This window comes from Aureobasidium melanogenum (assembly GCF_000721775.1).
Source record: "Aureobasidium melanogenum CBS 110374 unplaced genomic scaffold scaffold_4, whole genome shotgun sequence".
In the NCBI taxonomy this organism is placed as follows: Eukaryota; Fungi; Ascomycota; class Dothideomycetes; order Dothideales; family Saccotheciaceae; genus Aureobasidium; species Aureobasidium melanogenum.
In genome coordinates this window covers 232,726-253,593 of record NW_024470056.1, presented here as the reverse complement: position 1 = coordinate 253,593, position 20,868 = coordinate 232,726, and the positions used below count along the sequence as shown (strand labels likewise).

The 20,868-nt window shown below is 50.4% G+C and overlaps 9 protein-coding genes across 9 annotated transcripts; 5 read left to right on the top strand and 4 right to left on the bottom strand.

Moving 5' to 3' along the window:
• Positions 1-1,118: 1,118 nt before the first annotated feature.
• M437DRAFT_43189 (putative pantothenate transporter) lies at positions 1,119-2,895 on the bottom strand (the record flags this gene model as incomplete). Its single annotated transcript, XM_041020701.1, has 4 exons — positions 1,119-1,775; positions 1,826-2,053; positions 2,105-2,487; positions 2,538-2,895. 4 exons carry the CDS (start codon positions 2,893-2,895, stop codon positions 1,119-1,121), a joined length of 1,626 nt encoding a protein of 541 aa, XP_040882116.1.
• A 1,453-nt stretch (positions 2,896-4,348) lies between these two features.
• M437DRAFT_73039 (uncharacterized protein) lies at positions 4,349-6,292 on the bottom strand (the record flags this gene model as incomplete). Its single annotated transcript, XM_041025962.1, has 2 exons — positions 4,349-6,223; positions 6,284-6,292. The coding sequence occupies 2 exons, from the start codon at positions 6,290-6,292 to the stop codon at positions 4,349-4,351; spliced, it is 1,884 nt and encodes a 627-aa protein (XP_040882115.1).
• Positions 6,293-6,608: 316 nt separating this feature from the next.
• On the top strand, positions 6,609-8,087 carry M437DRAFT_82066 (LuxS/MPP-like metallohydrolase; the record flags this gene model as incomplete). Its single annotated transcript, XM_041027675.1, has 3 exons — positions 6,609-6,860; positions 6,919-7,938; positions 7,992-8,087. 3 exons carry the CDS (start codon positions 6,609-6,611, stop codon positions 8,085-8,087), a joined length of 1,368 nt encoding a protein of 455 aa, XP_040882114.1.
• A 486-nt stretch (positions 8,088-8,573) lies between these two features.
• Positions 8,574-9,016, top strand: M437DRAFT_42504 (mitochondrial ATP synthase epsilon chain domain-containing protein; the record flags this gene model as incomplete). Its single annotated transcript, XM_041020589.1, has 3 exons — positions 8,574-8,605; positions 8,700-8,814; positions 8,942-9,016. 3 exons carry the CDS (start codon positions 8,574-8,576, stop codon positions 9,014-9,016), a joined length of 222 nt encoding a protein of 73 aa, XP_040882113.1.
• Positions 9,017-9,500: 484 nt separating this feature from the next.
• M437DRAFT_42395 (Mak10-domain-containing protein) lies at positions 9,501-12,026 on the top strand (the record flags this gene model as incomplete). Its single annotated transcript, XM_041020566.1, has 5 exons — positions 9,501-9,606; positions 9,729-9,796; positions 9,848-9,979; positions 10,040-10,732; positions 10,791-12,026. The coding sequence occupies 5 exons, from the start codon at positions 9,501-9,503 to the stop codon at positions 12,024-12,026; spliced, it is 2,235 nt and encodes a 744-aa protein (XP_040882112.1).
• Positions 12,027-12,991: 965 nt separating this feature from the next.
• Positions 12,992-14,404, bottom strand: M437DRAFT_42540 (candidapepsin-4 precursor; the record flags this gene model as incomplete). Its single annotated transcript, XM_041020599.1, has 1 exon — positions 12,992-14,404. The coding sequence occupies one exon, from the start codon at positions 14,402-14,404 to the stop codon at positions 12,992-12,994; it is 1,413 nt and encodes a 470-aa protein (XP_040882111.1).
• A 1,344-nt stretch (positions 14,405-15,748) lies between these two features.
• M437DRAFT_43029 (glycosyl hydrolase) lies at positions 15,749-17,503 on the bottom strand (the record flags this gene model as incomplete). Its single annotated transcript, XM_041020667.1, has 1 exon — positions 15,749-17,503. One exon carries the CDS (start codon positions 17,501-17,503, stop codon positions 15,749-15,751), a length of 1,755 nt encoding a protein of 584 aa, XP_040882110.1.
• A 534-nt stretch (positions 17,504-18,037) lies between these two features.
• M437DRAFT_82061 (P-loop containing nucleoside triphosphate hydrolase protein) lies at positions 18,038-19,196 on the top strand (the record flags this gene model as incomplete). Its single annotated transcript, XM_041027674.1, has 3 exons — positions 18,038-18,123; positions 18,174-18,917; positions 18,974-19,196. The coding sequence occupies 3 exons, from the start codon at positions 18,038-18,040 to the stop codon at positions 19,194-19,196; spliced, it is 1,053 nt and encodes a 350-aa protein (XP_040882109.1).
• A 598-nt stretch (positions 19,197-19,794) lies between these two features.
• On the top strand, positions 19,795-20,664 carry M437DRAFT_43063 (alpha/beta-hydrolase; the record flags this gene model as incomplete). The annotated part of the gene is made up of 2 exons (XM_041020675.1): positions 19,795-20,009; positions 20,148-20,664. 2 exons carry the CDS (start codon positions 19,795-19,797, stop codon positions 20,662-20,664), a joined length of 732 nt encoding a protein of 243 aa, XP_040882108.1.
• Between the last annotated feature and the right edge of the window lie 204 nt (positions 20,665-20,868).

Here is a 20,868-nt window from a genome sequence, read left to right as displayed (position 1 = left end):
CCCTTATCATTGTTGCCTGGAAAGACGATAGCACGCTTGCTGTTCTCTGAACTGCCATCTGCCTTGACGACGTATGCGATGCCATTTTCAGCTGTACCAATCACTGTGTCGACGGTCTTGCCGACGCCTGGAAGCAGACCTTCTCCCTTATCGTTGTTGCCTGGGAAAACGATGGCACGCTTTGTTGGCAGAGCAGTGGCTAGTGACAGCGAGAAAGCTGCAATGGCGAAGTTTGTGAAACGCATTGTCGGATGGGATGAGGTTGGTTCGTGGAGTTTCCAAGACGAGAGGTTGGCTTTGGGTTATGGCGGTCTCTGTGGTTTGGTCTGAGTGCGTGGATTACCAGAGAATGGAAGGAAAGAGCAGGAGAGGAGAGATGAGGTTCGCACCTCTCAAGTAGCTAGCAGACCCATGAATATATGTTTTGTCCAACCGAGCTCTGCAACGACGATCTTAGTGGTCATGCAAAGCAGGCTGAGGTCAACATGTTTATCCGATACCCCAAACCGGCATCTGCACTTGCACATACCTAACTCAATTGAGCAACAACAGCTGAAAAATAACTCGGTTTGTAGATCGTGACGGAGCCGCATTGAACATCGCATACCACTTTTGTCCAACATGCTGGACAGGATCTGACATATCACCGATGTGATCTACAAAATGTGCCGTCTTTTGTACTAAGCACTGCAGAGAGTGCGGCTCGAAAGAAATAAGGTTGTGCTTTTGGTTCCGCGGCAAAAACGGATATAACAACAGAGTATGCTGCATCAACGGGTTTTGTCTGCATTCGATGCCAACTCTTGCAAAACACAAAAACTCTTTTGCACACACACTCACTTGCTCCGAGAAGTGTCCTAGAGAGTTGGCCGTGATGAATTTGTGCTGGGATTGATGTATGGGTGTATCCGCCAATGACATCATTCACATCTCGACGATCAAAAGAATGAGATCGACAGGAGGCTCGGACTCGGACTCCAACAAGTGGGTCTATACATAATTACTGGGTCAAGTGCTCTGATGTTTACAAGCCAAATGGTTCTAATTCTTCTATACTACGATATATATAAGTGGTTTCGAGATCGAACTCCAAGAGGATATTCATAGCTGTCTTGACGTTAGTGAGCAAAGCGGAAGTCCAGCCTTTTGTTTCCCTGGTCAGTCGTGTTCTGGATGTAGTCATCCCTCTGCTCCTGGCTCATGGCAGTCCACTTCTTCTCTCTCTGTTTGTTCCTGAAAACATAGTAAACCTTTGCAAAGCCATAGAGTGCGATGGCCAAGCAATTGATAGCCACGATCTGCATATTACCGCGGTGGTATAAAGGCTTATCGTCAGCCCTGTAGATGTTCGAGCCAATGACTCCTCCAGCCTGAACCGACATGTTGTAGACAGCGGCAGAGATCGTGCGCGTACGAACTGAGCCGGCGTTGCGGGATGTCCATGCAACGAGGATAGCATGGCAGTATGGGTAGCCGAGAAGTACGACCAGCAAGGCATACGTGCCCCAAACATCTGTTCCTGAGCCCGGCCACCAGCGTAGAGCTATCAAGCATGGCAGCATCCACAAATTCTGAATTGCGGCGATGAACGAGCGTTCTTTGACCCTCTCACTGAGCCAGGTCAGACTCAGTAAGGTAATGATGGTGACGGCATTGGGTACAATGGTAAGGAGATTAGTATTGAATGTGCTAAAGCCGAGGTATCTGAGAGTCAGACTTAGGAAGTTGGTGACTGGAGTAGGGGGGATGAAAACGACCAAGCCGAGTGCATAGATCTACCTGTGTGTCAGCATTCCTCGGGATCAGGTGCAACATGGCAACTTACAGGCCACAAGTCATAGTCAGAAAGAGACTGCCATAGACGTTTGGGCGTGATCGCTTGTCTATTGTGCATGTCACCCTTGGAAGGATCATCCCTCAAGACGCGATTGACCACAATCTTGACCTCGCGATCTGTAAACCAACCCTTGGGACGGAACCAAGTTTTGGTCTGCACAGCTGAAGCAGGCATGAGGAAGACAGAAGCCACACCAATAGCAAAAGTCATGAGTCCCTGTAATGTTGATAAACAATTATCCTAACACGGCAATGTCAACGGACTTACCTCTATCAGGAAGAGCCACCTCCAGCCAGCAAGACCGTGTGCATTGTCAAGATGGAAGATGCCAAACGCCAAAAGCGACGCAACGATGGTTGTAAGATTGAGCGCCGTCCAGAAGAAGCTCAAACGAACAGGTAGCTCAGTGCTCGTGTAAAAGTATGACAACCACAAAACAAGATCAGGGATGAAACCACCTTCAAGAACGCCAATGAGTACGCGGCAGAGATAGAAACTTGATCGGCCACTGAGGGCAGCTTGTGAGGCAGCGACAGCAGACCAAAGCATCATCTGCAGAGGAATCCATCTGTCAGGACCCAGTTTCTTGGAGATCAATTGTGAAGGAACCTCAGCAGCCATGAATGACAGTTTGAACAACGTTTGACCTACTGATCGTCAACATCGACTGGACATTCATGGGAGAGATTAACCAACGTACCATAATTGTACTCGTTAGTATTTAGGCCAAGGTCGTCAAGCATGTTGTCAGATAAAGCCTGTGAGATGTTGCCTCGATCGAGCTGCAGGGCGAAGAACATGATACATGCCCAAAGGCAGACATGCCAGTCCAAGCGACGAACAAGGCTCCTTTCCTCTGCAGCTGTCCATTCGATGTCCGGATCAAAAGCTTCTCGAGATTCATATTGTGCGGTTTCGTACAGGTCACGATAGTATTCGGCGACCTTCGGGTCCTTGAAGGGATTTCTGGAATCGATAGAACTTCTATCAGATGCCTCATCGACCTCGATTGGACTCTTGACATCAGTCGTAACGTTGAAGCCTCCTTTGGAAGACATGCTGGAAAGTTGAAATATGAGGTGATGAATGATCAGTCTGGAAGAGCATCCAGAGCCTATTTCAAGTACTCAGACACATCTTCTCAAGATTTCGTGATTTTGAAACCCTTATTCGCCATAATCCTGTGGCGCCTCTGCCCTGCATAGATTCAGACTTTTGAGCCATCATGCAGGATCACATCGTCTCTGAAATGGCGACGCCTTAGGCCGACCAACACAGCGGCAGACGCATAAGGGAGATAATAAGCGTGGAACAATAGTATTGTCCAATGGCGGAGACAGCCTGAAATGGACAAAGAAGACGCGAAATGGCGTGCTTGCCCCAGCAGTGGCTAAGCTGAAGCACCTTGAAGGCTGAAGCGACGCACCCCTCGAAGCGACGCAGTTCGCGATATTTCGTGATTCCACTACCTCTTCGATCAACCAGCTACCACATAATGACCATGTTTCGTCGCAATGCATCAACGCAAGCAAACTAGTTGATTGCCCATCGAAAATTTCAGATTCAGCGTGTTTACATCGATACGAGCGACTGCGCGCGTGCATGGCTTCCCCAAAGCGACTGGCTTTGCGAAACTTCTGAGCTATCATAGCAGCTCGTAAAGCTTAAGAGTTATAGGAGGCTGAAGAGGCCGCAAAACAACGAGTTTTCGATGCGCGCGAAGCTTCGCGCATGCTCTAGTAGAAGAGCATGGAAGAGCTCCAATTTGAGTGGCAGATATAGCTATTGTTGTGTATATAATCGATCAAATTGACGAACTATCGACTTCGCGAGCTGCGTCACTTCCAGGGGTGCGTCGCTTCAGGGTGCTTCAGCTTGTAGGGAAAGCCCCAAATGCCCAGAAACAGAGTGGCAGACTCGGCAGTCTCGTTTTCCGGAAGGAAGTTGCGATTGCCGAATGCTTTCGCTCTTGACGTGATAAAGCTGCAAAGCACGTAAAGCAGCCTGACAGCGCCTTCCTCGAAGCCACCAAGGGTCCAGTCGTAACTTTCAGGTGTTAGACAGCGCCTTCCTCGAAGCCACCAAGGGTCCAGTCGTAACTTCCAGGTGTCAGACCGCTAGAGAGACTCAGTGTCATATGCGCGTCCTTGACTAGCTCCTCAAGTTGAAGAGCTGCTTACCAACTCTTCCGTCAAGATGTGCTCAAAGGCAATCGTAAGGCGAACAATTTCTCTGCTATATTGCGCAGATCATCATGAGCCAATCAATAAGAAGAGCAGAATGTGCTCTGATAGTAATTGTTTATTGATTTGAGCATCTTACATGTACACCTTTCTTGCTTCTTCCAGACCATCATCTTTTGTGTAACAAGTGAGCCACCCGCCTCAGATGCTTTGTCCTCCTATTCCCATGATTGAACGCCAGCCGCTATGCAAGAAAAAGAGTAAATGGTATTTTTGGTCATCAAAAACGGAGCACAAGAATCAGAGTGTCGAACAAGGGTGGAAGCCATCAAGCGGAAGCAGCATCGCGCACATCAGGCAGGAAGTCACGAAGCAAAGCAACAAGATCGTCCTGGCGGGCAAGCTGAGTCAAGAGTTTCTCCTCAAACTCACGCCAGGTGCGGAGAACTTGCTTGTCGCCTGCAGTCAAGTACTCGTCTTCATGACCAACAACATCGAGACGCTCGGCTTTTTGAATGACCTCGCTGACAACATCCTTCTCATGTTGCATGCGTTGAATCAGACGAGCTTGTGCTTTGTATGTGCGTTGCAGAAGCAATTGGCGACAGCGTTCTGGATCAAAGTACCACAAGAACAGAGTTCTGCTGGGCTGACGTGTGTTGTCTTTGGGAACTTCCTGTGCTTCGACAAAACCCTGCTCATGCATGGCAGTCAAGATGCTGCGGATATCCTTCTGACGCATGAGAGAGAAGTTGGCGACTTGCTTTTCGTCGAGTTTGCCTTTGGCATGCAGCATGCGGACGATACGTGTAGCGATACTTCCGTATCCAGCGTTGATGACTTGTTCGACCTCGTTGCGTTGCATCCAGCGGATGAGTGCTGGGAAATTAACCCTCCACTCTCCTTTACCGCGAGTGCTCACTTTCTGAGCGAAACCACGTGGATGTTCAGCCAAAAGGGCCATGTGTTGTTCGACCAGTGTCAGACGTTGATTACGGTCAGCAAAGGCAGAAGCACCGCCTTTGAGTTTGTCAATGCCATTTTCTCGTTTTGGAACATCGCCATCTTCCAGATCGTAATCATCATCGTCGCCGTTAGAAAGTGTAGAGGCTAGATCGATGGTAGGATCGAGAATGTCAGTAATCTCGAGGGTAGTAGAGGTAGGCTGAGCGGCTTCTTCGTCGGCTTCGTCTGTGTATATGGCAAGCTCGTCGTAACATCTTGGACATTTTCTTTCCAGCAGTTCCAGTAATGCGCCGTACACAGATGCCGTGACATCTCCGATAGACTTTGCAGCCAAATTCTGCAGAGCCTGGCTGCGCAACGCAACATTGCATTTATCCCAGCTGACCTTCAACACCATGTCCTTGTCCATAACGACATCGTCCTCATCTTCAGCGCCATATGTGCCCACACCATTTGCTGTGCCTCCGTTGGTCTTTATTCTTTTTGCGGATGGACCATATCCATTGGATCTCTTGGGAACCTTCTTCACACCAGTGACAGCATCTTCGGCAGTATCCCTCCATTTTCTTTTTAGATCTCTTAGAGCCTGCTCATACACGACCTTGGCCTTAGGACCTGTGACTTTGCCATCGGGAAATTGCTCGCGTTTGACTACGAGATCGGCTTCGTTGTGAGAATCGGCGGCAGAAAGGAAGGTGGTGGGGCGGACTCGTGTTAGGAAACCAGATTCCAAGAGCTTGCAGAGCATTGAATGAAGTTGTTCGGGAGTGGTGATCTTTTTGAGACCTCTTTGCGCAGGCATACCCTCGCCGTTAATGTGTTCGACCTCGGTATCAATTGCATGTCCAGGGTTCTTGGAAAACTTGTAGGCATCCTCTAAGTCTCCGACACGTGCGTGACCGAGTTGCAGCAAGTTGGACACGAGCTGAGCAGCAGCTTCGCCGAAACGTGCTTGAACGATGTTGATGATCTTTCCAGATCGCATCAGATTGTATGCGCCATTCCAGTCAACTTCATAGAAGGTCTGCGGATCGCTACCGGCGGCAGAGGAGTGGAGGACCAGATGTTGCTGTATGAGGACAGTCAAGGCGTATTTGACATGGCGGGGAGAGAGCTGGGCGTTGGAGATGAGGGTCTGCAGGTTCACTCGACCCCAAAGAGCAAGTGTGCGAAAGACATGGGCCGAGAGTTGACCATACGACTCGTCGACCAGGAGAGCGCAAAGCTGCGAATAGTGCTGTAAAGAAGACTCAGAATGACGATTCTGGATGTAGAGCAAAGACTAGTAGGTCATTACCTCGGCCATGGTGGAGCGCAGCAGCGATGTCTTCCTCGGTCAGGTTATACAATGTACCCTATGCTACCGCGACATGAGTGGACGCAGAATGAGGCAGGAACAGAAAGCTCAAATCATTTTGAACATGACGGGGAAAGCGCGACGGTCTGTGCTGAACTTTTGTTCGTTCGTTCGCAGGCGGAAGGCTCGACGAATCAGAAGCGGCTTATTCCGATCCAGCAGGCCAGGAAGGAACCTCGAGCGTCGACAGCGTTGGCTCAAAGACATCGCCGTATCTCCCAGCTACCCTCCCCCTCGCCAATTGCTTCTCGCCGGCACACTCACAATGCTGTCCTGTTCGGCTTTCAGACGGCCAGCCCAGCGCGCTGCCCGCAACCTCTCGGCCCCCTCTACTCGTGGCCTCGCTGCTCCTGCCTCGGGTTCCTTCGCCTTTGAGACCGGCTCCGCCAATGGAGTCAAGTTCGCCAGCAGAGACATGGCCGGTCCTATGACCAAGCTCGCCATTGTCTCCAAGGCCGGTACCCGCTACGAGCCCCTGCCCGGCCTCTCCCTGGGCCTCCAGAGCTTCGCCTTCAAGGTCTGCGCCAACCACCACCGATCCATCCGTCATACATGAAACTCATTCGTACATACAGGGCACTTACAAGCGCTCCACTCTCCGCATCCAGCGTGAGGCCGAGCTCATGGGCTCTCAGACCTACTCCTCGCGCTCCCGCGAGAACCTCGTTGTTGGCGCAAAGTTCCTCAGAGACGACCTGCCTTACTTTGTCGAGCTCCTCGCCGAGGTCGCTACCCAGACCAAGTACGCCCCTCACGTCTACCACGAGGAGATCTACCCCCATATCCAGCTCGCCCAGAAGGCTCTCCTCGGTGACGTTCTCGAGATGGCCGTCAACTCTGCCCACGGCCTTGCCTTCCACCGCGGTCTCGGTGTTCCCACTTCGCCTTCTTCCTCTACCCCCATGAGCAAGTACCTCGACGCCGATGCCATTGCCGACTTCGCCGACTCCGCCTACGCCGCCCCCAACTTCGCCATTGTCGCCAACGGTGTTGAGTCTGGTGAGCTCTCCAAGTGGGTTGGTCAGTTCTTCAACAACGTTCCTTCGTCCGCCAGAGCCGAGATCACCACCCCCAAGTCTCAGTACTTCGGTGGTGAGGAGCGCATTGCCCACGGTTCCGGTAACGCCATGGTTCTCGCTTTCCCCGGCTCAAGCACCCCCACTGGTGCCTCATACAAGCCCGAGATTGCCGTCCTTGCCGCTCTTCTCGGTGGCCAGTCCACCATCAAGTGGTCTCCTGGTTTCTCTCTCCTTTCCAAGGCCTCTCACAAGTTCCAGGGCGCAAACGTCGAGACCAAGAGCGCCATCTACTCGGACGCTGGTCTCCTCTCTGTCTCCATCAAGGGCTCCGCCAAGGACGTCAAGGGTGCCGCTCAGGAGGTCGTCAACGCCCTCAAGCAGGTCGCCGAGGGTGTTTCCAAGGAGGACTTCACCAAAGCCAAGGCCGCCGCCAAGTTCAAGGAGCTTGAGTTCGGCCAGAACATCGATGCTGGTATTGAGCTTACCGGTGCCGGACTCGTCCAGGGCAACAAGGCCTACCAAATAGATGAGGTCGCCAAGGGCATTGACGCTGTTACTGAGGAGCAGCTCAAGGAGGTGAGTTCTAACTGTTTCCTAGCGTTTATGACATGTGCTAACGATTGTTGCAGGCTGCCAAGTCCATCTTCGAGAACAAGGCTACAGTGTCATCGGTTGGTGACCTTTACGTGCTTCCTTACGCCGAGGAGCTTGGCCTCAAGGTGTAGAGAATGTAAATATGATTTCAGGATGATGCAGAGGCAAGACAAAAATGTACCATTAAAACTGTACTCGCGATTCTGCGGTAGACTTGCAATTTTCTCTTTTGTTTATACACAGCATTTTTTTCGACCTTTATTGACACGGGTGTGGATAAAGCTAATTGAGTTTTGATGATGAACGAGCTTGACTGAAGAAGAGATGTGTGATGAGCTTCCAGTCTGGCCGGGTGTCTCTCGGGGTCTTTTCCAGAAACCATCTTATGACAGTCAAAACCTGCAATGACCAACGTTCGCAGGGTTACCTATTGGCTTGTGAAGCAAACAGAAAGACTGGGTTGCTGAATGTATAGTGAAACACGTGACGGGCGGGCGGAAGACGACGCCAAGGCGGAGAGCAAGTCGAGATCAAGCGCATTGTCAATTGCGAGCCAACCCCAAGCTCTCTATCCACCCTCTGCATCTATCAAATCACCACTCGCCAATACCGTCACAATGGTCGCCGCCTGGAAAGCCGCTGGTCTCAGGTGAGCCCTTCCGCCACAACCCGCGACACCCCGAGCTCGCAAAAGATGGAATCAAGAGAGAAGCAGACGACTGATACTTGGGTCTGATTCACAGCTACAACCGTTACATGGCCGTCGCCGCCCGTGTCGTCCGCCGCTCGCTCAAGGAGGACAAGAGATTGGCTGCCGAGCGCAGAGGAGAGATGGACTTGAGATTCGCCAAGTGGGAGGTGCGTTATACCTGATTCTATGCCCACGACGAGGCCGTACACCCGATGCCGACGCCCACGCCACGGACCCTACACTTTGTTCAACGACAATTGCAACAGTATCGCTGACCGAGTCGTGTCCAAACAGAACGGCAAGCAGGGTGAGAGCAAGAACCTCGCCGCTGCCCTCGCAGAGTCCACCCCCGCCGCCCAGTCCTCGTAAATCCAACCAGATACCATGCGCTAGGGAGACATGAGGGAGAGGAGGGAAAAGACCCTTGAGGGGTGATTGTACCAACATTGTCAATTTGCGAAAGTCAGAAAACGCTTGAAAATGCAATAAATGCAATCATCAGTCGGCATCACTTGTCTTCTAGTCCGTTACGGCCCTGTAATGTTTCGTACCTGCTGTGCTTGAAGTGACATTTTCAACAACATTCTACGTGTCATTCGTGACTAGTATCAATTCAACCTTTGAACCCTCTCTTGTGATTCGTTCCAATTTAGCAGTAAGGACATTTAATAATCATGGTCCAAATCCCATCAATCGATTGCGAAGCGCAAACACCAAGAAGACGTCGCCCAACAGACCTCCGAACAAGTGGAAATCCAACAAACCACAACACGAACAACCACGATCGCAACAAACCATGCAACCAGATATAACGCGCTTGAGTCTAGGGACTGGCGATGTTCAGCCTGCTACCATGTCATCTGTGTACAACGGAGGTGCTACTGCAAGATCTTCGCAATATACGCCGCGACAAATGGTTGTCAGAGATATCACAAAGGCGTTTTCAGATGCTTCTGCAGGTATGTTGGACTTCTTCGCTCAAGTTGAGATATTCGTTTTTTGTTATAGCCATGTAACGGACAATCTGTTCCTTGCGGGTGTGTGAAGTATATGTACAGTTTCGCTGATTTTGCATGGCTAGAATTGCGACAGGGACAATTGGTCAAGGATGACTTCTTTACGCTTTTCGAGGCTGTTGGAGCGCTTGAGGTGCGATTGCATATCTTCGAATGCTGTGATTGTTGCTAACGATTTGGTCAGATCATGGATCCTAAAATGGACAGTGGATTGTTGATTCCAGACAAGGATGCTGCAGTAGACAATTTCGACCCGCTGCAAAACATGTTGCCCGAGGAAATAATTGGTGTCATGGATCAATTACTCTCTTTTGAAGTATGTTCGAGCAAATGACTGTTGAACCAATTCTTCTTGGGTTTCTAACATGAGATTTAGATGGCCTGGCACCAAGGATACGCACTCTCTCAGACATTGTTTACTTCTCTGCACATGTACTCTCTGCTAACACCTTACTACCGACCTCTCAACGCTATTGTGTTTAACCCAAAGAGAAACAGCCCTGAGCAACCAGATTCACTCATCAGCAGTGTGCTTCGAGCATTCTGTCTCGGCATCATCAAGTCCTGTGATGCAGTGATTCAAGAAATCACTTCTGAGCATTACTACGAGGAAGAGGATTTTGTCACTCAGACTTTCACGCAGTACATGCTTAACGATGTCACTCATGAAGATGTGATTGATGAACTGCACAACGCTTTGGATGTTCTGAAAACACAGGATGTATCTCAAGACATCAAAGAGGCACTTCAGCAGCGTTTGCAGTTGCGGATACACCTTCTCGAGGCTCTGGAGCCCTTGAGTCTTGTTGAAGTGGTTGACAAGACTGAGATGTGGAAAGCAGTACTTGGCGCTGTGAACAGAGTCAATGAAACAGCAAAGCTTGGAAAAGCAAGACCTGACTTTTTCTCCGAGCGCGTTCAAAGACATCTGGCTAGTAACACACCCCCGACACCTATGATCAAGACGAGTTGGGAAGAGGCGTATCCTCGCTTCACACGAATGGCCGAGGACAACATCGAAGCTCATCGGTTCGCAAGCATCAACAACCCAAGCCCTCTAAACGTGACTGTAAGTTCTCCTCTACCTCTATATTGTATCTGTCAAAACCAACCAAATCCCAATCTAGCGCTTCGCATGGGACTTTTCCAACCGCACACCCCAACCCTCGACCTACTCCCGTTCCATCCTCCAAGGCCTCCTCTTCAAAGGCCAAAAACTGCTCTCCAAAACTCCTCACCTGTCTCTTCTACTCGAAGACATTCGCAGCCTGACTATGTCAGGGGACCCACTCCTCAACCCAGCAAACTGGGAAGTTGAATTGCCTACAGATGCACGCTACCTCTCTTCCCGCATCATCGACGAATTCATGGCAAAAGCTTTGGACGAATACATCAACATCCCTCGCATGATACTGCAAAACCGATGTCGTATGAGACGTACTTTTTGTCAGAGTGTCGGTGTGTTAGATGGCCTACAAGCAGAAGCCGAAACCGCAGATGCAGAGTTACACACCTTATTCCCTACTCCTTCTTCTGCGATCGAAAAGTTCTATCCCCTGGCTGCTTGGACGTACTTCCACAAGTTACGAGTTATGGAGTGGAGTCTGCAACTAGGCTTTGAACTCGAAGTCTACCAAGACGCCGAAATGGCTTACTTATATCGTTTCCTGGGTTTCGTGGCTGCGACAAGGGCAGAGCATTTGCAACACATCGATTTATTCCTACACTTGCGAAGCAGAAAGTTCAAAAAGCAAGGGGACAGGGAAATGGCAGAGCAGGTTGCTACCTCACAAGCAAGTCTTGCATTTCACACTGCACAGGCAAGCGTAACTGCGGAATTTGCTTCTGCGTTGGCTTCTGTGTATGCGGTTTTGGAGGCTTTGAAACTGGTTAGCCGGCTCAACACAGCCGAGCTCTACTCAACGGATAATCGCAGACATGAGTTACGTCTGAAACCTTTTTTGCCGATCGGAACGCCATCTCTGCCTTCTGCAGACGATATTGCCTCTGCTACAACCCTTGCCCCAAGCTCCTCTTTCGCCTCCGTCTTCAGCACAATCTCCTCTCGCCTCAGCTCCGCAAAAACTGCCTTGGGGGTTTGGAAATCAGCAAGTCCTGGAATTGGCGCCTACAAGGGCTGTGAAAGCGCCTTTAAAGCCGAAGTCCAAGGAGTATTGGGAAGTATCGTTGCGACAGGGTTAACAGTGGCATTACTGAAGAAAACAGTAGAGGAGTGTGGGATTAGGACTGTAGGGGATGTGAGTGGCAAAGAAGAAGACTTGAAGAAAAAATTGAAGGTTGAGGTTGTGGGAGAGAAGAGATACTCAAGCTTCTGGGCTGTGCCGAAGGTAAGTGGTGTGTGAGACATGAGAGGGTAGAGAGATGTAGTGAGGAAGGGAAATGCTGCTCTTATCTCAGTCCCTCTGGGGGACGGAAAAGAGTGGTTCAAAGCAAGGACTTGCATATAGACCACATCAGCTTCAGCACGCTTGTGGCTATGAAAAGTACTCGTACACGTCGATCATTCCCTTGCCAAGTCTTCATCAAAATGGTTTCATCTTACAGCGGTCCGCAGTAAGCACTCCACCACTACCTACGAACAAAACTCCCCCAGCTTCTACTCTTCCTTGCACAAGATCTTTGGTACTATTGCTGGCAGCACAACCCTGACTTTGCAGCCTTTAATCCCATGTAAAAGGAACAAGAGCAACACAACAGAATGAATTCATACCAGAAACATTCGCTTGAACATGGATGATTATCATCGATACTGAGATGGAGTCATCGTCTCGAGGAGATATCCATATAGGTCTAAGGACGAGATGGGGAATCACGGAGCAGCATAATATCACTTCCCCATGTCGAGAATACAGACTCAGGACTCAGACATCACCAAGAACTCACATGACCAGAAAGACTCAAGAACCAAAACACAGAGCAAAGAAAACACTGGGCAGTTGCTTTTGGCTGAGTTTGCTTATTGTGGTGAGAACAGTGTGGAGAGCGTATTTCGGGAGATGTAGCCAGGGCAAGCGAGATTTGTTGCATTTCTATATCAAGTCCAAGGCAATGAAGAATGAAGTAGAAAGAGCTCTCTATTTGTTGTAGTAACACAACACATCCAAAAGCAAAAGACCGCTATCAACAACAAACAAGCAAGCAATAAAAGGCCGAATGACGCCCAAAAATATGCAGTAAAGAGAGCAAAAGTAGTAGTGCTCGGAAAAAGCACCAGTTTTATGTACAATTAAAACAAAATCAAGGTCATGACCTTCGTAATGATTCAGAAGTGTGCACTTCCGGCGAGGAATATGCGTCTTCCGATGCTCTACAAGGCAAAGAGTGCGGCGGCACCGACGGCGGCAAGAGCACCAAGACCCTTGGGTCCGGGGGTGACGATCGCACCAAGACCACTGCTGGTCACGCTGCCAGTGGGGAAGCCACCAAGACGACCACCACCGGTAGTCTGCTGGGCAACTGAAGAGACGGCCGAAGCAACACCAGTGGCGTCGGGAATGCTCGAGTTGGTGATCTCCATGATGTTGTTGGTAGTGCTGTTGAAGTTGGTCTGAGCGAGCGAGATCTCGTTGTTGGTAATGTCGTAGACGACGTAGGCGCTACGGAGGAAAGTGTCACCAAGGACGGGAGTGGTACCATCGGCAGGTGCAATGCCGAGAATGCAGATAGGGTTGCGACCCTGGTAGCCCATAACAAGAACCAGTTCCGACATGCTGACGCGGATGGTAGGCGAAGAGAAGGTGAAGTCGATGGTGGAGTCATTGTAGCGCATGTTGCAGTCAATGAAAGCAGCACCGTACTCCTGGCTGTACTTGGCACCGGTCATCTTGTAAATGTCCTCAGCGACTTGGTTGGGGAGGTACATCAAACTGGAACCAGAGTCCAACAAGGCAGCAGTGTTGAGGTTGGAAGCGATAGAGTTGTCCTGGCCATTATAGCCGACACCAGTGAGAGCGATGATGAACTCGGCGTAGATACCCTCCTCTTGGAGGATGGGCAAGGTCTGGAGTTGACCAGTGTACTTTTCAGTGTTGACACCACCAAAGAGGACGGAACCGGTTGAGGCGTCGAGGTCGTTCAACCACAAGCTGTAGGCGTTGGTGTTGATGAGGCCGGCTTGCATCATGTGCTCAGGCACGTTGACGTAAGGAGTTCTCACATACTGGAGAATGGCCTCGTTGGTGGGATAACCAATTCCCATGACGCCTTGGGCAGTGCTGGAGGTATAGCCAATACCAAATTGTTGATTTTCGAGGGTGGCACCGCCAATGCGGAAAACATCAGTAGCATAGTCGCCTGCTGAGCCGGATCCATCAACGTAGGAGATGTTGAAAAGACTGTTGACATACTCGTAAGTCGAGGATGAGTTGGCAGAATAGGTGCCCGAGATTGCGCATTCGTTCTGAGGGTTCTCGCACTCGGCAGAGTTGGCGACGTTGACCCAGAGATCACTACTTCCCGTGTCGATCTGCAGCCTGAAATACTGCGCCGGCGTTCCAAGGGATGCATTGGCGAAGTACAAAGTCTGCTCGTTGTCCAGAGTCTCGCTGATGGTGTTGGCGCGTCTTCGTATTTGGTCTCTCTTCAGGGGGTTCGAGACGTGCTTTCTCTCAATCTCGTACTCGACAACCTTTGGTGGGGCGTTGACACGCTTCTGAAGGGTGATGGCTTCGGCGCCAATGAAGGTGGTGGCAGCGAGTGCCAAGGTCGAGATGTGTTTCATATTTGGTCGTGAAGTTTGGTAGAGGGTTTACGTCCAAGTAATGGAGGGACTCGGCGTCGATGATATATACACGGCGGTGGCGGACGGCGTGAGAGACAAAGGTGGCAGTGTTAGGGAAACAAAGAAATTGGTAGAGGCAGCAAACGACAGCAAGCGCGAAGGCAACAAGTATTTCAGAAAGATGACAAGACCAGAGGCTTGTATGACGCGGCCACAGATGTGCCCAGCCACGAAATGTCGTAGAAGCCCGCGATCCGCCCTTCCCGAAGGATGACGCCGAGTTCTGGGGAAATGCGTGCCGAACGAGCAACAGGAGAGGCGATCCGCGGACAACCTGATTCAGATCAAATCAGATGTGAGATCAGAGTATAGAGATCGCGTTTTGCAGCATACAAAATCCACTTTCTGTCTTCTGTTTTCGCCGCCGCTTGCCGTGTGATCACTTTGCAACGTACGCCGTAGCTGCTGCTAAGGCAAGATTGCGTCGACCCGCTGAATCAAGCTTTTTTTGTAGTCTCGGCCCAGAACAAGGCGGCAAAAGGAGCGAACAGAACTGATGTCAGAAAGGGGACCGTGGAGAAAGCCACAACTGTGCCTGTTGTTGGTCGTATGCCAAAGAGAGAAATGCACAGCCTGTTCCTGTTGCAACAAAGAGGCGAAGCAAACACAACTGTTTATAAATCAATCTTGTGCCTTGCGATCCCCGTCAGCAGCTCGGCTATCTCGCAATGGAGCGGCTAAACAGTCCATGTACCCATCTCATACTTTTCGCCTTCCCTGTCACTTGCCATCCTTCAAGTGTAACGTCTTGAATTTCACTTGCGTTGATGGGCGGCTGATCGACCGGCCGCGTTATGAACGTGCGCGTCTGGAAACATTTCAGAAATGAGAAGAGAGGCGAGACCCTCTACAGAAGCTATGCCCATCAATCTCCACAAACTTCTCCATGTCGTCAATCTATTGATTCTTCGTATTCACACCCGAAAATGGCCTTTCATTTACTGCGACACAATGGGTAGAGGATTTAGAGAACAGCATTACAATGCAACAAAGACACAACTCTGTCCCATGCACCAGGGACGGGCTGTTCTGCATGTGACTAGAAAAAGTACGAGGCCATGAACTCTTGATTCATTGGTCCACCATGCGCCATGCCCCTGTCCAGCACATGGCCAAGGCAAGCTTCAGCTGTTGTTTGTTCGGTGAGATGCACGAGCTAGGATGTCTTCCTCAACCTCCCAAAAATTATTTTCATGGCTTTGGTACATTGCTGCAAGGCACGGCTGCAAAAGGTTAAGCTGTAATTCTCTCGTCGATTGCTGCATAGGGTATCTGCTATCTCTATTACTTTGGAATCTTGAATGGGTGTGCTTCTGTGTTGAAGGTGTAGTCGTCCAGACTGATCAAGTCAGGTTCGCTGAAGATCAGGTAGAAGTACTTGAGCGTCTCTGCCAACCAGAAACTCTCCATGCTGTCTGTGACTGTCACCTTTCCGTCCTCTCGAGAGATGTCTGCAAGTGCACCGTTGGCCAGTGCGGTCTTGGTGTTTTCTTGAATGGCATTGAACATTTGCCATGCACTCTCTTGTAGATCCTTGCGGCCAGTGATTCGATACAGGATGAAGACACTCTCGATTGCCTCAGGTCTCAAGATGTATCTGCGATCATCAAGACTTGCGAAACCAGGTGGAAGGCGTTCTTCGGCAATGACCTGCTGGACGTTCAAGTCGCCACCTCCATCACCCTTTCTTCTTAAGACTTCATTGTGCCAGGCCTTCTCGTCCCACTCGCAAGGCTCGTTGGTGGGACACTCAACCATGTGAAACACTTCAGGCATGATGCCTAGAGGCATGGCTTTGTATGTCCAGACGCAGCCATCTGTCACTTTCCTACCAATGTCGAGGTGATTTTGGTCGTTGAATAGTTTTCCACCCAGAGCCAACATGCCTCCTGCAAAGCAAACAAGATGCTGTCCTTGGAAGTCAAGCCCACCTTTGTGATCTACACCGACGTGAGCCATCCCTGCAATCAGAATGTCTGCCTTATCCGGCGTCATTGGTCGCCAAAAGGTGTATCTAATCGCAGCATTCATGGCATCACGATACATTCTCTCGTACATCGGCTCCAGTCCACCAAGAAGCGCGTGCATCTTGGGCAAATACTCATAGGCGGAATCCGACATAGCGCCGAGTGTGAACGTGTCGTGCCAAGTAAGATCCATATCTTTGGCGTTGACGAGAATTGGCCACATACCAGGCACGTTTGTCTTAGACTGTTGCTCTTCGAAGAGTTTCATTACGCGATGCGTCGCATCGAACCAGCGAGGATCCTTCGTGATCTGGGAAAGTCGTGTAAACTCCATTACCAGTGAGCCGATTTCGGCTACCAAAGTGACCGGATCGGCAGTCTGAGGGGCACCTCTACGAGCGTCCATGACTCTCCAGCGAGTAATGGGCATATGGTTGGGAGTGTCGAAGGCGTGGAGCAACATCTCACCGAGTTCCTTGGCTTTGACCAATAGTCTTTCGTCGGCACTCAAGTCGTATGCAGACAAAAAGCCGCCCATGTAGCGAATGGTTGTTTCGAATACGTTAATTTCGTCCTGTGCCGTGGATGCAAAATCGATGGAGACTGCAGCTGCCACGGCTTCGTTGAACTCGGCTTTCAGGCCCATGATCCATAGCGTATCCAATGCATCGACCAGAGTGGCAGCCCATCCAGCAAATGTGTTTCTCTTGGAGCCCGAGATGGGGGTCAGTTCGTCAGCCATCCAGGCATGCTCCTTGTACGAATCCCAGGCTCGTTTGAAGGCCTCAAGGACAGCGGTTCGTCTCTCCTCACGGACTGACTTTTCGGAGGAAGACTCGGTCGGGAAGCTGTACTGAATTTTCGGTAGCTTCTTTGGTTGACCAGTGGGCAGAGCATACATAGACGTGACTGGGTGGTGCTTGGGGATCTGACTCCAGTCGACATGACTACCGAACACAAGACTCGAGGAAGCATTCCATGATTTGAAGCCAGCATATGCGACACGATCGCGATGGATGAAAAGCACAGCAGCAAAGATGGTGAATAGGAGCAGGAGCCGATAGCTCTTCATTCGAGGACTGATGGCCATATTGTGCAGGAAGATTAGCGGATGGTTACCAGAACCATTGCCCGATGTTGGATCGTGGACAGAGAAGATTGAAAAGGTTGAGCGGAAGAAAGGGTTTAAGGGACAGACGAGCGCATGCCAAAGGGAACAAGAATGTTGCGGCGCGGAAGCAGCGATGATCGTCTAAACGACTGGCCAAGCTTGCCTTTGCTTCCTGCCCAGTTGCAATATCTCGATAACCGCCTACTTCGACACCTAAAGAGAAACTTGTTGTTCTTAAAGAGAAACCACAAAGTGAGAGTACGGATCCTGCGGACGAACAGATGATGTCCTCAAGTTTATATGAGTGGTTGTCGTATCGAGAGTTTTGGCCAGCCGAATTGAGGGAGCTTAAAGTTGCTTGAGCTCCCAGATAGAGCAGGTTTAACCGAGGTACTTTACACGACCAGTGCGGCAAGCGCGTCCCAGCGCGTTTGGCAGGCCCTCTCAAGCAAGAAACACACAGGTCGGTCCATATCATCACATACACATCGCACAATGGTCACTGCCGGTCCTTCGTCAGCACAGAATGGTGCTCAGGCACGCCCAGCAGCTTCTGCAGCCCCTGGCTACGAGCTTCCCTGGTACAAGATGCACGCTTTTTTTGAATGCGCAGAACTGACGCCATCCTCAGGGTAGAGAAATACAGACCCGTCTTCCTGGACGATGTCGTCGGAAACACAGAAACCATTGAGCGACTCAAGATCATTGCAAAAGATGGAAACATGCCCCACGTCATCATCTCGGGCATGCCTGGTATCGGAAAGACAACCTCGATTCTGTGCCTAGCCAGACAACTACTCGGAGATGCATACAAGGAAGCCGTGCTCGAATTGAACGCCTCAGACGAACGTGGTATCGATGTCGTCCGCAATCGCATCAAGGGCTTTGCTCAGAAGAAAGTCACACTTCCTGCTGGTCGTCAAAAGCTGGTCATTCTCGATGAAGCCGACAGCATGACATCAGGTGCTCAGCAAGCTCTGAGAAGAACAATGGAAATCTACTCAAGCACAACTCGCTTTGCTTTCGCCTGCAACCAGTCTAACAAGATCATCGAGCCTCTGCAGTCTCGTTGTGCAATTCTCAGATACTCGCGTCTGACTGATGCTCAGATTGTTAAACGTCTGAACCAGATCTGCGAGGCTGAGAAGGTCGAATACTCAGAAGATGGTCTTGCCGCCTTGGTCTTCAGTGCAGAGGGTGATATGAGACAAGCTATCAACAACCTTCAAAGTACTCACGCCGGTTTTGGTTTTGTCGACGGTAACAATGTCTTCAGAGTTGTTGATCAGCCTCACCCCTACAAGGTCGAAACCATGATCAAGAACTGCCATTTATGCAACATCGACGCTGCTTTGTCAATGCTCAAGGAGCTCTGGTATGTGAATCTAGTGTCCTGGCCTTGAAGCCCAATATACTGACTTGTGACCGCAGGGACTCTGGCTACTCATGCCACGACATCATCAGCACCATGTTCAAGGTCACGAAGACGATTCCAATTCTGTCAGAGCATGCCAAACTTGAGTTCATCAGGGAGATTGGCTTCACACACATGAGAATTCTCGAGGGTGTGCAGACTTACCTCCAGCTCTCTGGCTGTGTTGCAAAGCTCTGCAGAATCAACATGAAGCCTAGTCTGTTCGTTCTTCCCAAATAGAGGCAAGAACGATATCGTCACTGCGGATCGGGGATAATGATGTTTAGCGCGGCGTTTGGGGCTCAGAAACAAAAGTAGCTAACATGAGTCGGGATGGAACGCCTTGTCATGAGTTGCTACAGCGAGCGTTTGCTTTCGATAGGCTACGGATAAACGGCATGTATATACTTCATTGCACATGAAATCATCTTTGATTATGTATAAGTGTATACGCAGTAAGACGGATGAATAATTGCTCCATACCGTCCCTCGCCCATTTGTTGAGGAGTTTGACATGCCGATCACAGTTCATTTGGAGCAGAGTATTGCGACACGAACGCGACTGACTCGGATACACACTCCCGGTCAGGCCGCTTCCGGGCCTGTCGTGAGCGCCGCGAGATCTGCTCGAGGCCAAAACAGTTCGGAAGAGAGCAGGTGGGGCAGCAACTCAGAGCTCAGAGCTCCGACACGGGAAAACAGATTTGTAAGGCAGGCAAGCAAGACCCCTTCCAATCTATAAAGGTTAATATATAGCTCTTTGGGCCCCCCTCCGATAAACGCTTCCTTCTCTCTTCCTCCTCTTCCACACACCAAACCATACACACACATCGCAAACATGTCTAGCTGCTGCAAAGAAGGATTCAAGTGGAACGGCCAGCCTGTCGGCAAGGAGACCACTCTCGGCAAGAACCCAGCCTACGTCACTGGTGACAACAAGGATGCTGCTGTCCTCATCGTCGCCGACGTCTTTGGCTGGACATTGCCCAATGTCCGCCTGCTTGCCGACCACTACGCAAAGGAGGCCAATGTGACCGTCTACGTGCCCGACTAGTAAGTCTTGTTGCCCATGACTCGGCGAACCATTGCGACTTTTTGACAAGTCTCCACCCCGCCGCCAATCACTTGCACACTTGCATAATTTGTGCCTTTGCGTCAAGAACATGTTACTAACATGACTTGTCAAAACAGCTTCAACGGCGAGGTTGTCGAGCCCGACATGCTGGAGGACCCCGAGAAGCGCAAGAACTTCGACATTATGGCCTTCATCGGCCGCAACAGCAAGGAGATCCGTTTCCCCGAAATCACCGCCAACGCAAAGGAACTCAAGTCCAACTACAAGAAGGTGGCCGCCATCGGTTTCTGCTACGGTGCCTGGGCTGTTCTGCGTCTGGGTGCCAAGGACTCGCCTCTGGTTGACTGCGCTGCCGTCGCTCACCCTTCGCTTCTCGAGGAGAGCGAGATTGCCAACATTGGCGTTCCTGTGCAGTTCTTGTCTCCTGAGCACGATCAGATGTTTACTCCCCAGCTCAAGGAGTTTACCCTCAAGACTCTGCCTACCTTGAACATTCCCTTCAACTACGACTACTACCCCGAGCTTGTTCACGGTTTTGCTGTCCGTGGTGACCACAACGACCCCAAGCAAAAGGAGGGTCTCGAGAGAGCCAAGAACGCTGCTGTTTACTGGTTCAAGCAGCACTTGCACTAGATGGATGTGCAAACCGAAGAAATGTGTAGATACCCCACTGCTACCTGCCTTGTGAGCTTAGCTCCAATGGCTTGATAGCAAATGAATGAGATGAAAATTATCTTCCTGACATTGTTGTCTCTGCTCCTTTCGCCGTGATTCTTCCACCCTCGAAATATTTGTACTTGATGGAAGAATTGACCTTGTGTCTTCTATGCATGTTCT